Source organism: Leptodactylus fuscus, chromosome 4 (assembly GCF_031893055.1).
Source record: "Leptodactylus fuscus isolate aLepFus1 chromosome 4, aLepFus1.hap2, whole genome shotgun sequence".
NCBI classification, from domain to species: domain Eukaryota; kingdom Metazoa; phylum Chordata; class Amphibia; order Anura; family Leptodactylidae; genus Leptodactylus; species Leptodactylus fuscus.
In genome coordinates, this window is record NC_134268.1 from 38795945 (window position 1) to 38809979 (window position 14035).

Below are 14035 nucleotides of genomic sequence, written 5' to 3' on the forward strand. Positions count from 1 at the left end.
ATAGGGCACTGTGACTGGATGCACTATAGGGGACTGTGACTGGATACACTATAGGGCACTGTGACTGGATACACTATAGGGCCCTGTGACTGGATATATTATAGGGTACTGTGACTGTATACACTATAGGGCACTGTGACTGTATACACTATAGGGCACTGTGACTGTATACACTATAGGGCACTGTGACTGGATACACTATAGGGCCCTGTGACTGGATATATTATAGGGCACTGTGACTGGATACACTATAGGGCACTGTGACTGTATACACTATAGGGCACTGTGACTGTATACACTATAGGGCACTGTGACTGGATATATTATAGGGCACTGTGACTGTATACACTATAGGGCACTGTGACTGTATACACTATAGGGCACTGTGACTGTATACACTATAGGGCACTGTGACTGTATACACTATAGGGCACTGTGACTGTATACACTATAGGGCACTGTGACTGGATATATTATAGGGTACTGTGACTGTATACACTATAGGGCACTGTGACTGTATATGCTATAGGGCACTGTGACTGTATACACTATAGGGCACTGTGACTGTATACACTATAGGGCACTGTGACTGTATACACTATAGGGCACTGTGACTGTATACACTATAGGGCACTGTGACTGTATACACTATAGGGCACTGTGACTGTATACACTATAGGGCACTGTGACTGTATACACTATAGGGCACTGTGACTGTATACACTATAGAGCACTGTGACTGGATATATTATAGGGCACTGTGACTTGCAGTATTATAGGACACTATGATGGGGTCCCTGCGAGTGCACTAGTGGCCGCTGCATTTGCTCTGATCTTCTCTGGTAGAGTCACCCATCACCACCTGTTAAGGTAATTCCCACAGGCCCTGGAGACTGAGGGGCCCCTTAGGCATCTCTACAACATAATATGGCAGACTCATAGGTAGCACATGGTAAGTGGGGGCACTATTACAGAGTTTGCACTGAGACTCAGGAGTTTTCAGGTACACCTCTTCCACCTGCGCCTACGCCATGGCTCTCTGTAGGCAAATCAGATTTTATCTCTGCAGTACTTCATCAGTTTATTGCCCCAGGTGGCGCTGTGGGTCAGGGTTTAGTGTGGAGACCATGTGCACTTGGCAGGATCAGTACCCCCCACCCATGTAACTCTGGTTATGGTTCAGGGAGCACTAGGTGTGCTTGGTATCCCGCACTTGTCCACCCCTGACCCCGGGAGCTGACAGGACTGTGAGAAGTGAGGCTTGTGCTCCTGTCTCGGAGGAGACGACACGTCCATGACCAGAGCACGACAGTCACTGAGCACATCTGTACATGGTGGGCGGGGCAGTCGCGTGGGCGTGGTCTCACAGCTCCGCCTCTAGCGGTTACATTCCATCCTCAACGCTAAGGAACAGAGACCTGGCCGTCTAGCCCCGCCCACCAGCCAATCAGACACGTCCGTAGGGCGGAGCTTCGTGTGACGTTGAAACAGTCGCAGAGCAGTGCAAGCCGCTTGTAGGACGCGACATCTGCGCCGGTGTTGTTGTCAGTGTGCTCGGCGCTGCGCGATGTACCGGAGCCGGGCACGGGGGAGCTCGGCCTGCACTGCACGGGACTGATCGGCAGGATGTCGGGCTCCGCGCTGCAGTTCCTCGCATCGCATGGCCGCCAGACCCTGGGCCGCTGGATGCACAGCCGGGAGGACAGTCTGCTCGCTTGCGCCGAGTTAGGAGAAGATGAGCGGCCGCTCATGCACAGTCCCCCGCCACATGAGGGCGCCTCTGGCAGTGGAGGGGATCCGTGGAGCTGTCCGGGGGCGTGCTGGTGCCGGAGCCTGGTGCTGCTGTGTGCGGTGAGCGCTGTGTGCTGCGCCTCTCTAGCGCTGGCCCGGCACTACCTCAAGGACTTGCTGGTGTGGGTGGAGAGCCTGGACAGTGTGGTCGGGGTGCTGCTCTTCATCGTCGGCTTCATCTTGGTCTCCCTGCCCTGTGTCTGGGGCTACATCGTCCTCAATGTGGCTGCCGGCTACCTGTATGGCCTGGTGCTGGGGATCGGGCTGGTCATAGTGGGGGTGCTGATCGGTACATTCATCGCCCACCTTGTGTGCAAGAAGCTGCTCACCCACTGGGTGCTGGCGAAGATTGAGAGCAGCCAGAGACTGGGCGCTGTCATCCGGGTGGTGGAAGGGGGCAGCGGGCTCAAGGTGGTCGCCCTGGCCCGCCTCACCCCTATTCCTTTCGGCCTCCAGAATGCGGTGTTCTCGGTAAGTGCACCTATGAGTTTTGGGTTATATGGCGACTTGCCATAAGGTGTACATTCCTTGCCTGCAAGTTGCAGCTCGACTGTGTTCACTTTTATTAGATGCGATCTACGGCAGCGTGACGTGTGGTGGTCAAAGAAGAAGGGTAACCCTAGTATTTGGTGACTTTAGCACATCAAGAACTTCGATCGGCCACAAATTGCAGTATGACGTGTGCCGTAGCCAAAGTGGCCAGGTAGCCCTACTGACTTTGGCATGAACTTGCCTTAAGCTTTGGATTTTTTGCCTGCAAGTTGCAACTCAACTGCGTTCACTTTTCAAGATGTGTCGCGGCCAAAGTTGACAGGTAACCCCGGTATTTGGTGACTTCACCAATGCAAAGGCTACATGGCAACTTCTTTATCGCAATGCACTTTGATCGTCCAAAGGTCGCAGTGTAACGTGTGTGGTAGCCCTAACACTTGGAGCATTCTTGGGCTGTATGACACCTTTGGCATGGACACATCATTAAATAGAGTGACGTGTCATGGCCAGAATTGCCCAGTATTCCTAGTATCTGATGACTTCCGCAAGTCAAGGGCTGCCGACAACTTTTTATTACAACACACGTTGATGGGCCAAAGATCGCAGCATGGCGTTGCCCATATCACCATTAGTAAAAACAAAAGCAGTTGCATTATAACTCACATGTTACCACGACCGCGTCATGGCACTTGTAAGAAATCCCAACCTGATGGATTTTGTGACCGTAATTATGGCAACTTACAAGTCACTGTACAAACTCATTCATATACGCGCGCTGTGAAGAAGACAGCGATACGTAATGATCTTTGGCCCCCGGGGCTCAGTTCACAGCTTTGTAGATTGTCTTTGTACTGAGCGTCCATAAAACTCACATCTATGTATCCTTGTGCATATAGAAGACTGTATGGTCCAGCACGAGTGTGCAATGATTTTGGGTTAGGCCTAATTTCTAGGATCTGCCCTAGTCATGAGAATGAGGGTGCGGTGTCCCACATTTGAATGGAGTCACAGCTGCCCATACCCTGCCCATTTAGAGTCTATGGAGCTTATAAAGTTATCCAGATGCCAGGTGCATTATCCCAGGCCCTACCATCTTCATCAGTCACATAGAGATGCATGGGCAAAGGGAGTCACGGGACCCCTCATTTTGTAATTGTTGGGGTACCTGCAATCAGACATCTCTGACCTATATACTATTTATAGGGAATGAGTTATGATTCTTGGAAAACCATCCTAAGAGCATGTTCACACACAGCTTTTTGGAATAGATCTTGAGACGTTCATCTGTCTCGAAATCTGTCTCAAAAGGACCCTAATCTTATTTCCACTGCTTTTAATCAAGGGCAGTGATAGAAACGTCTTGGAAGAATCGTCCTGCACAATCTTGCTGTGGTTTCCATGGTGGGTGGTCACACGCTGGTACGTCAACATGCAGACCTAGGAAACCAAGGCCCAGCTTTGGCTTTTTCCCACTGCCATTTTTTTCAGTAGAATTTGAGGTGGGCGACTGCTTCAGAATCCTCTTCACTATGTATATCACTTCTATAGATTTGGAGTAAAAGAACTTTTATGCAAATGAGGCAGTTGGTGCACTGGGGGCGGGCCTTCAGCCCTAGGAGCGCTGCTCAAGCAGGATGTATGATGTCCTAGCAGTGGGAGGATCAGCCGTCACTGCGTGGGGTGGTGTATGCTGGTGATGGTAGGGGTCTGAGTGGGATCATCAGTAATACAGACAACTGAAGGCCCGCCCCTAGTGCACCATCTGCCTATCTGCATAAGACTTCAAAGTTGATTTTCTGCAAAAGTGACATATATGTCAAAGTTCGGCTGTTTATTATTGTAATGTTCTCTGTAACCTGGTGGTGACCCCTGAATATGCTTGTGGAGGTATAGACTGCCTTTAATGTTGCCGTATACAGCAGTATTCTATATAGCACTGCTGGTCTTGTGACTTGCTGTACACTGGTCTGACTAGAGGATGGTCAGGGGGAGTGTGCAGCCTGTATATGGAAATAACAGGGTTCATGTCACTGCCAGCCAGGAATGGAATACACAGTAGTAGAAATTTATACCTATAGAGTGGTTCTTTATGTTAGATTTAGTACATGACCACTTGGGTTGTGTTTGTTGGGTCCATATTACCCAGGCTATTATATAGTGTCTCCATGAGGTACAGTATACCTCTCTAAAACAAATATGTGCAATACATCGACCCATAACCCCCAACTTTCTACTTGCTGGATTTACTACAAATCTTTACATGTTCCGTCAGACCGAAGGTGTTCTGAAGAGTATCCAAAGAGATCTGCTCATCCTGCACTTGAGAGACATTCAGTAAAGGTTACAATCCACATGGTATGGCCTCCCACCGCTGCTCTCTTATGTGTTTCCAGCATGCTAGCTCTTAGTCATAGCAATACATGTCACCAGATGAAGCTTGTACGACGGCACATGAGGGATATGCATGATTCATAAAGGTACTCTGAGGATAGTCTTGGTTTTGCTACTGGGATGTAGAGTAGTCGAACAGTAATATAGTGGAAAGGAGGCCATAGATACAGAGTGGCTGGTGGATCAATCATCACACCTTTAAGTGGACCTTTAAGGTCCTCTAACATTGGTTGTGTTACATACCGTGCAATGTCAGTTTTGTGGGTGCCACGGGGGCAGAGATATCGGTGCCATTGGTTTTGGCTAATGATATCACTCTAATGTCAGGGGGCCAGCCGCACAGCGACAGCGCAGGTCACTGAAGAATGCCCCCTCCTCGACAATACAAGACTATAGAAGGGTACCGTCAGGGAGCCAGGCCTACCGCACAGTGACAGTACAAGACTATAGAAGAGTACCGTCAGGGGGCCAGCCTTACTGCACAGTGACAGTACAAGACTATAGAAGGGTACCGTCAGGGGGCTAGCCTTACTGCACAGTGACAGTACAAGACTATAGAAGGGTACCGTCAGGGGGCCAGCCTTACTGCACAGTGACAGTACAAGACTATAGAAGAGTACCGTCAGGGGGCCAGCCTTACTGCACAATGACCGTACAAGACTATAGAAGGGTACCGTCAGGGGGCCAGCCCTACCGCACAGTGACAGTACAAGACTATAGAAGGGTACCGTCAGGGGGCCAGCCTTACTGCACAGTGACAGTACAAGACTATAGAAGGGTACCGTCAGGGGGCCAGCCTTACACAGTGACAGTACAAGATTATAGAAGGGTACTGTCAGGGGGCCAACCTTACTGCACAGTGACAATACAAGACTATAGAAGAGTACCGTCAGGGGGCCAGCCTTACTGCACAGTGACAGTACAAGACTGTATAAGGGTACCGTCAGGGAGCCAGCCTTACTGCACAGTGACAGTACAAAACTATAGAAGGGTACCGTTAGGGGGCCAGCCCTACCGCACAGTGACAGTACAAGACTATAGAAGGGTGCTGTCAGGGGGCCAGCCTTACTGCACAGTGACAGTACAAGACTATAGAAGGGTACCGTCAGGGGGCCAGCCCTACCGCACAGTGACAGTACAAGACTATAGAAGGGTACCGTCAGGGGGCCAGCCTTACTGCACAGTGACAGTACAAGACTATAGAAGGGTACCGTCAGGGGGCCAGCCTTACTGCACAGTGACAGTACAAGACTGTATAAGGGTACCGTCAGGGAGCCAGCCTTACTGCACAGTGACAGTACAAAACTATAGAAGGGTACCGTTAGGGGGCCAGCCCTACCGCACAGTGACAGTACAAGACTATAGAAGGGTACCGTCAGGGGGCCAGCCTTACTGCACAGTGACAGTACAAGACTATAGAAGGGTACTGTCAGGGGGCCAGCCTTACTGCACAGTGACAGTACAAGACTATAGAAGGGTACCGTCAGGGGGCCAGCCTTACTGCACAGTGACGGTACATTCAGGGGCAATTCCTCACCACCCAGGCATGACTGTAAGGCTGGATCCCTGGCACCAATATTGTTGCCACAGGTGCATATACTGGCAAAGCTACTAGTATACCAATGTCTGAGGATATGAAAGGTCTTCTTTAGTTGCTCATAACAAGCAGTCAACAATGCTGATCTAGTTTTTTAGGAACAGAATGCAAAATGAAAGCTGAACTGTGATTGGGTTTCTTGAACAAATAAGACAGTTTTCCTTTTAGATGTTTTACTAAATCTGCCCCATAATCTCTTTATGACCTTTCCAAATAAACACCCTAAAAAAAAATATCCCACATATATGTATATGCACGTGTTGCAGATTTGTAGGTTTCTGCACCAGGCGTGTACATGTCTGCAAGTCTCTGTCACAGGAAGTTTTACCAGAAATCTGCCCCATGTGACTGGTGACAGGTCTCTCTGTCTTCTGTGCCCAGGGCTTAGACTTCACTTTCTTGTATACAGCTTTGAAGGTGTCTTCGTCAGGCGGCCTGTGTTTGGTTTGACAGCGGTGAGGTATAAGACTTGGAGAAGACAATTACATTGCATTCCAGGCGTCTGGATGAGCCCCAGGGCTGCAGACCCGTGAAGGCAAATGTTTGCAGAAGATCATTTTAGCAGCTGGGGATTTATTTTTTTTTGTCTTCTTTTACTTTGTGAACCATTTTCTTAAAGGGATCCTGTCGTAAGCCTGGACGGCAAACAGCATGAAATTCCAACAGGATCCGTGGTTATAAAGAAATTCTGCATCGTGCAAATTCCGCCAGAAACTAGCCTCTATTGATATCAGTGGGAGGCAGATTTTTATTATCATTTTTATTATTATATTTTTTTTTTTTTCATCTGGTAGAAAAAATAAGCATCATTCTTGATCTTCATGTGGATTCCACCTGATAACGCCCATTGAAGTTAATGGGAGGTGGCCATGTTGCCAAAATATTACCTTTTTTGTCGTTATATAGATGAGCTCTTTGGAGTAACAGGGGCATTGCTTTCTACCTCTTTGGAGTCACGAGGGCACAGCCATTGCTCCAAAGAGCTCATTTTCATATGGACAAAAACAATGATATCTCAGAAACAGGCCTTACTACATATGAGTCAACCCCTTTATACAAGGGTGACATGGCGTTGCAGTGTTTTTGCTGTGACTTTTAGGCGTCACCTTTGAGACCTAGACTTAAAGGGGAAATGGCAAAGATGCTAAATCCTGGTGACCAGTCACTTGCACATTTACTTTGTATAGATTTCCGTCACGTGCGGTGACTAAAGATCCTATGTGTTTAATTTCCATGCAGCGATGATGAATGCCGTAGTATAGCGGTGGGGTTATATAGGTGATTGTTGGTTAACCACATGATGAGCATGTGAAAAGAAATTGGTTTTCACACTCAGAAGTTTACTGCCGCTCCATTCATAGTAGTGTTTTTAGCACATGGGCCGATTCTTAAGGTCATTTTACATGGACTGATAGTCGAGCAAATGAGCACGCAAACATGCCAGAAAATCCTCGCTGGTTAGTGAATGCAACTATTATCTTAGACACAAAGATGAATGCCTGGGAATAGCAGATCTCACCATGTAAGGCTATGTTCACGCTACTATTGTTATTAATGTCCGTTGCTGTCATCCTGTGACTGATCAGAGCAATGGACATTAAATAATGGTAGTATGAACCTACCCCAAGCAGTGGTTATGCTGCTGACAAACAATATACGGCTATGGGAGGAGGGGGATGAGCAAACAACCGTAAGAACCAATGGGGGGAATTTACTAACCCATCTAGTAAGTTTCCTAGTGTGGATGGGTGTAAATATGGAGCCTCTTTGACGCACAACCCTTCCTTGTACCAAAGATGCACTACATTAGTTTTTCTGTGCCCCGTTCACCACTCTTTGTTAAAGCGGATGGGGTGGCACAGAGGGCAAAGTTGACTTGGGCAGAGACGTCTCAATCCAACAAAGTTACTATAACTCAGATCTGTGCTACATGGGAGTAATAATTTAGGTGCATTTCGCACCAGCGGAGCAAACACAACACAAGTTTTAATAAATTCCCCCAATGTGTTTTGAAGTAGCTCTCTAAAATTGGCCCATGAAATGAAAGTAATAGAATGTCAATCCTCTGGGGCCAGGCTCTAACAGTAATGGTCCAGCAGAAGACACCCAAATTTGGTGGGTACTATGGTCTATTTCCTAAGGGTTGTTAGAGGGTGGACTCCTAGAATCATTTATTTGGTGGGCCCAAGAAACCTCAGTCCAACCCTGGACCTCATTCACTTTTATTAGTTGTGACACTGCAGAGCAAAATGGAAATCTTTGGATGTGTGTCCAGGATCGACATGTTGCTCTAACCTATGCCAGGCCAAAAACTTGCCTGGCCCCTGATCTATGCCCAGCACTGTATGGTTGTCACACAGTTTCTCTATTAAGAAATGGCCGAATAGAAATGTAATTGTTAAAGGGGGTTTCCACTTTTATGTCAATGACTCTCAATCGCTGTTAATCTCTGGAAAGTTTTGCAACTTTCTTCTACAATATACTATTAGGGGAATTCATGATTCCCCCGGATAGTTTTGAGGCATAGAAAAAAGTTAAAAGTTTTTGCACAAAACCATTTTTATATTGGTGAGCTGGGCCGACATGTGGCTTATTTGTAAGGGCATGAACTTCCATGGCCTTGCAAATGAAAGGAGTTTTCTGGGATTATAATATTGATGGGGATCCAAAAACCTGAGACTGTCACAATTAGTTGTTTAAAATAAAAATAAAGGTGTTTGGGTGAGTGCTGCGACCTCTTTTCTGAATACCAAGTACTTTCCTGTACTTCGCTTAGGGCTGTCCTTGACATTGTAGCTCCACCATATTCAAAAACAGGCCGTGTGATGAAAGAATGTGATGTCACTTGTCGGTGGAGTGAAGTTTCGAACTGATCTGTGGCGGTCCTAGGTATCAGCCCCTCCACTGATCAGAGTTTTATTTATCAGTATTTAAGGGAGTTGTGCAGTTGCAGCAAATAAAATATTATTGTTTGTATAATAAAAAGTTGTACAATTTTCCAATATACTTACAGTATCTGTACATTGGCCAGATTTGCCGAACCTTGTCAGGGGATAGGGTTTATGGCATGGTAGTGATCATCAGAAATCAGATTATCTTCCCCTTTCTGAGATTGACGGCTGTGTTAAGGGGGTCCCTGATTGGGCTCCCTGAAGGCTGAAACCGGCCAAACGTGAATAAAAAGCACATGCGGCACACTGGGGGCAAGGGGATGTCCCCATGTACCGCCTGTGCACGGGCCGTGCTTCCCAGGCTCCTTTCTTTAAATGAATAGGAGCCACGGCCGCAACATAGGACCTGTTCTATATGAAATTCGTGCTCATGTGTACGGGCCCATAGAAATGAATGGGTCAGTGTGCTATCCATGAAATACACGGATAGCACACTGACCCACAGTACGGTCATCTGCAAGGGGCCTTAGGGTTCTTGGATACATTGGTTGGGCGTCTGCATTATATATCTGAAAACAAGGGTGTCGCTATAGAGATTGCCCCCAAGGGCCCCACTGTCACATAACATATTCTGAATAGCAGAAGTAAGGAAGGGGCCCCACGACAGATTCTGCATTTGGGTCCAGGATCTTGCAAAGCGTCTCCTCTTCCTTAGCGTACTTTGCATGTATATTCAGAGAGTCTATGAAATGTCATCGCCCGGTCAAGGGTTACAAAGCGCCTGTCACACGACTAGTACTGTATAATGAATCACAAACCTCACCATGGTGACGGTTTTCATACGTTTCCGTAGTATGTGAGGTTTATATAGCACTGCAGTCAAAACAGGATGACATTCTAAAAGAAAACCGTACCCGTGTCAGGGGCGGCGTGTGGTTAGTTGGGTTTCCTTGCTCGGCTCTTGAGTATTTTATCTTTCGTCATATCTGTATATAAAACAGAGTTCAGTGTGTTTGGGTTGGACAAGCATTGCCGGGTATCCTCTATAGAGTAGGGTTACAGGCGGCCATAGGGAGGGGAGAAGATTATGTGTTATGTATTATGGATGAACACAATGGAAGCGTATTGGTGGGAAGCAAAGAGAGCTGACGTGTCTGTCCAGTATTATACAGGCACATGATAGGTTACAGATAATACATTGAGGAACCGGAGCCGGGGGTTACACATTTGTAGTGAGTATATGATATTTAATACCATGAACCAAGTCGTCATTGGTTTACATTAGTAGCACAATCACCCATTGACCTGATCTGCAGAACTGTAAGAAGTTTACATTCATTGTACCCAGAGGAGTCTTAAGACGTCATTGTGTTTCCTCATACTGTTTATGTTTTGTACATGGAAACAGTCAGCAAGCAGCTCTAGATACATCTTGTGTGTTTTAGTGCATAGTAGAGCGCTATTAACGGGGTTTCCCACAAATATAACCATATTAAAATAGACGACTGAAAGTTATGGGATAATATCGCTCCTTAAGGAGAGATCACCTTCTCAGTCGTATGGAGTCTTACAAAAACCTTTTTCGCTCCACTGGGGGATTATGGGTAAAATATGCAAATCTGTTTTCCAAGATGTTAATAGGAAAACGGGGCCTCTGTTTGCTGCCCTCTAGAGGTAGCCCCCTTAAACACCATGCCCGACTTTTTCAACAAGCCTTTAATTCTATGATGCGGGGATTAGCCAAATCAGAATCCCAGCTGTGGACAGCGCGGTTTCGATATGGTTGGATCTCCTCAGCACAGCATATGGAAAACTGATTTGGCAGAGATGAGAGACTTCTAGACCAGGTTCTGGGGATAATATCGCTCCTTAAGGAGAGATCACCTTCCCAGGCGTATGGCGTCTTACTTATGGAGTCTGCAGAGTTTTCCTCTGCGGACTTCCTGCTCCTATTATATCTATAGAGAAAACGCCTGCATTTGCATTTCCGTACATGTAATTGACACGCTGAGATTTGCACAAGTGCTCATGTTTTGAACCGCAGATTTTCCGCTGCAGATATTTTTTTGCAATGTGTAGATGGGATTAGCTAGAATCCCGTCCACTTTGCAGGTAATGTAAAAAGCTACGTTTCTGTATGTTTTTGCAAAATGTTTACTTTTTTGGTTGCAAGCCAAGCGCTTATCAGCTCAGAATGCAGGGGGTTAATAGGGACATGTTAGCATGATAAAATGTACTTTGTGTTGTTTATGCTTCACAGGTCAGTGACCTCCGGTTCATTCACCACGTGGCCTGTGTGCAGCTCAGGTTGATTCAGGTGAATGGGACTTGAATACCAAGTACAAACACTGTATAATGTAGGGTACCGCAGCACTCGTCCATCTCTCCAAATAGCTGATGGGCGGGGGTGCCAGCTCTTATACCTCTGCCAATCAGTTACTAATGACAAGTCCTAAGGATTGGTCTTCAATATTAAAATCCTTATAAATTCCTTTAAAGACGACCTTTCGCCTCCTCCACCAATTCCAGTTCTTAGCATCTGTTAATAGGTGCTAGTCCACTGATTCCAGAACAGTTGACCTTTTCTCTCTAGTCCCATTCCTGAGTAACAAGTGCACTTAGTTTTGGTGCCTGATGTGCAATTTAAGCTCTGTAACATCAGAAGGGCGGTGTCAGGCACGGGGTGTGATTCAGGGACAGCCAGTGTCAGAGCTCAGATTCACAACCCTTGTCTACTCCTGCCTGACACTGCCCACCTGACATTGCACGGCCTATATAACATATGAGACACCAAAACTAACAGCATCGATTGCTTCGGAACGGTGGGGACTAGAGATAAAAATTCCAACTGTGCTGGAATCTGTGAAGGAGCGCCTATTAATTTATGTAAATAGCTGGACTTGTTGGAGGAGGTAAAAGGTCCTCTTTGACTATGATAGCTTCTGTACATGTTTAGCATGCCTTATTATACCACCTGGAAATATATGACATTGGTGCTACCATTACAGGTGCACAATATATCACTTCTGCCTTTTGGTCAAGAAGCATGCTGTTGGTAGGTGACAATGTTTTGCCGGGGATGGGGGCAGTATAGGATAGGTACATAAAAAGTTAGCAAAAGTTTGCATATGAAAGTTCACAGGCAACCCTAGAACCTGCGCAGATGTTTTTCTCATAGATTTCAAGTCATTTGGAAGTTCCTTCACTTGCATTGCCTGGGTGGCCACCTTGTGCAGACATATGAGATGGTTGACTAAAATAAAGACTGTGGGTGCATCCAAAACCTGTGCACCTCGTCCAGTTCTGATCGGTTCTGATGGGCCGAGCACTTACCAAATGTCTTGTTTGTGCGGAGCGCAGGGAGTCTGCTGTGCCATACAATGCTCATATATTCTTTATGTACACAAGGTGTCTGTTTTGCATTATGTGAGCATTAGGCCCTATAATTTGTTTGCTTTCCTGTTTTTTGGCCTCCCTTTGTACGCCGGAGCAATTTAGTAAAGGATACATTGCAGACATATTGACTTTACTCTGAGCTTTTAACATTAGTATTGTTAATGTGATTTTGCTGTTTATTAGCCTTTTGTTCCCTGTTGTACAAATTTTTTTTTATTTCCCTCTCGTCTCTAATGAAAAGCGTGCGCACTGACCTTTCCGCTATCCGTGCGGTTATATGGCTCTCTATGATGTGTGGCTTCTTTGATATTACATGACAAGCCTTTCCTGCCGCGAGTCTAGTCAGGAGCGGCTGAAAATCAGATGTAAATGAAGAGCTTGTATGAGATTAGGGAAACGTGGCTGCAGGACCGCTCTATGCACACAAGTGAATGGGGTTTTGCTGCAATAACGGATGCAACCCATAGACAGTACTGGTGCGGTTCTGGAAAAAAGCGGTTCCTTTTCTAATCTCATACAACCCTTTTAAGGCTAATTTCACATGCAGTGTTTCAATGGGCTAGAAGGCGGCTCCATTGTATATAGTTATGTATACATTTCCCACAGTCTGTATTTAAAGGAAGACTTGCCCTCTGCTCACAACATGTCGCTGTCTGATAACCGGGGAACCACCTTGGAATCCCCACCGGCCACAAGATAGTACACCCAGTGAGCAGACACTGATACACCGAATAAGGTTAAAGGGGTTTACAGGCAAAAATCATTGATGACCTATCCTAAGGTAGTATCAGATTGATGATGGTGGACACCAGGCACCTCCACTGATCAGATGTTCTCAGCAGCTGGACTGCATCCCTGCAGCTTCGGTCTCATTCATGTAGATCATAGGAGCTGATCTGCAGTAACCTAGTCCGACCACTACACAGAGAACAGAGCTGTCTGCTTCCTGCTCTATTTTCTGTGTATCAGCTGCTGTGAACAGCTGATCGAGGGGTGCCAGGAGTTAAACCTTCATCGATCTGATATTGAATATATGAATCGCTGCAAAAAAAAATGCTGTATTTCACAGGCGTCTGTAGAGTTTTCCTTTGCGGACTTTTTGCCCCTACTATACCTATACCAGCGTTTCTGTAGGTATCATTGACATGCTGTGATTTTCCACTGTAGATTTTATCTGCTATGTGTGAATGGGATTAACTAGGTAATTTAAACTGCTATGTTTCCCCCCACAAACTAAACGCTGCGTTTTTGCAATCCGGGGCCCTGGCCAAACTTTCATAGTGTAGTGTAAAAATATGCAATGGAGTTATAAAACTTTAAGGGAGGGATCTACTTCATTCAGGAATTATTGACTCTTCTGTAAAGTAACCTACCTGCCGTCCTAGCGAAGTACACAGGAGATCCAGATCTATCCCTGTAATACATTTCTCCAATCTGTAAGATCATCTTCATGAATGCACCAGGTAGCCGGTCCCTA

The 14035-nt window shown here is 46.3% G+C and overlaps 1 protein-coding gene across 1 annotated transcript in view; it reads left to right on the forward strand.

Annotated features, from left to right (window-relative positions):
• The first annotated feature begins 1513 nt into the window (after nucleotides 1-1513).
• Nucleotides 1514-14035, forward strand: part of TMEM64 (transmembrane protein 64) — a 37504-nt gene continuing 24982 nt past the window's right edge. The window contains exon 1 of the mRNA XM_075270335.1: nucleotides 1514-2262. Coding sequence (XP_075126436.1) covers nucleotides 1627-2262 — 636 coding nt within the window. The 5' untranslated portion in view covers nucleotides 1514-1626. The remainder of the gene's footprint in view (nucleotides 2263-14035) is intronic.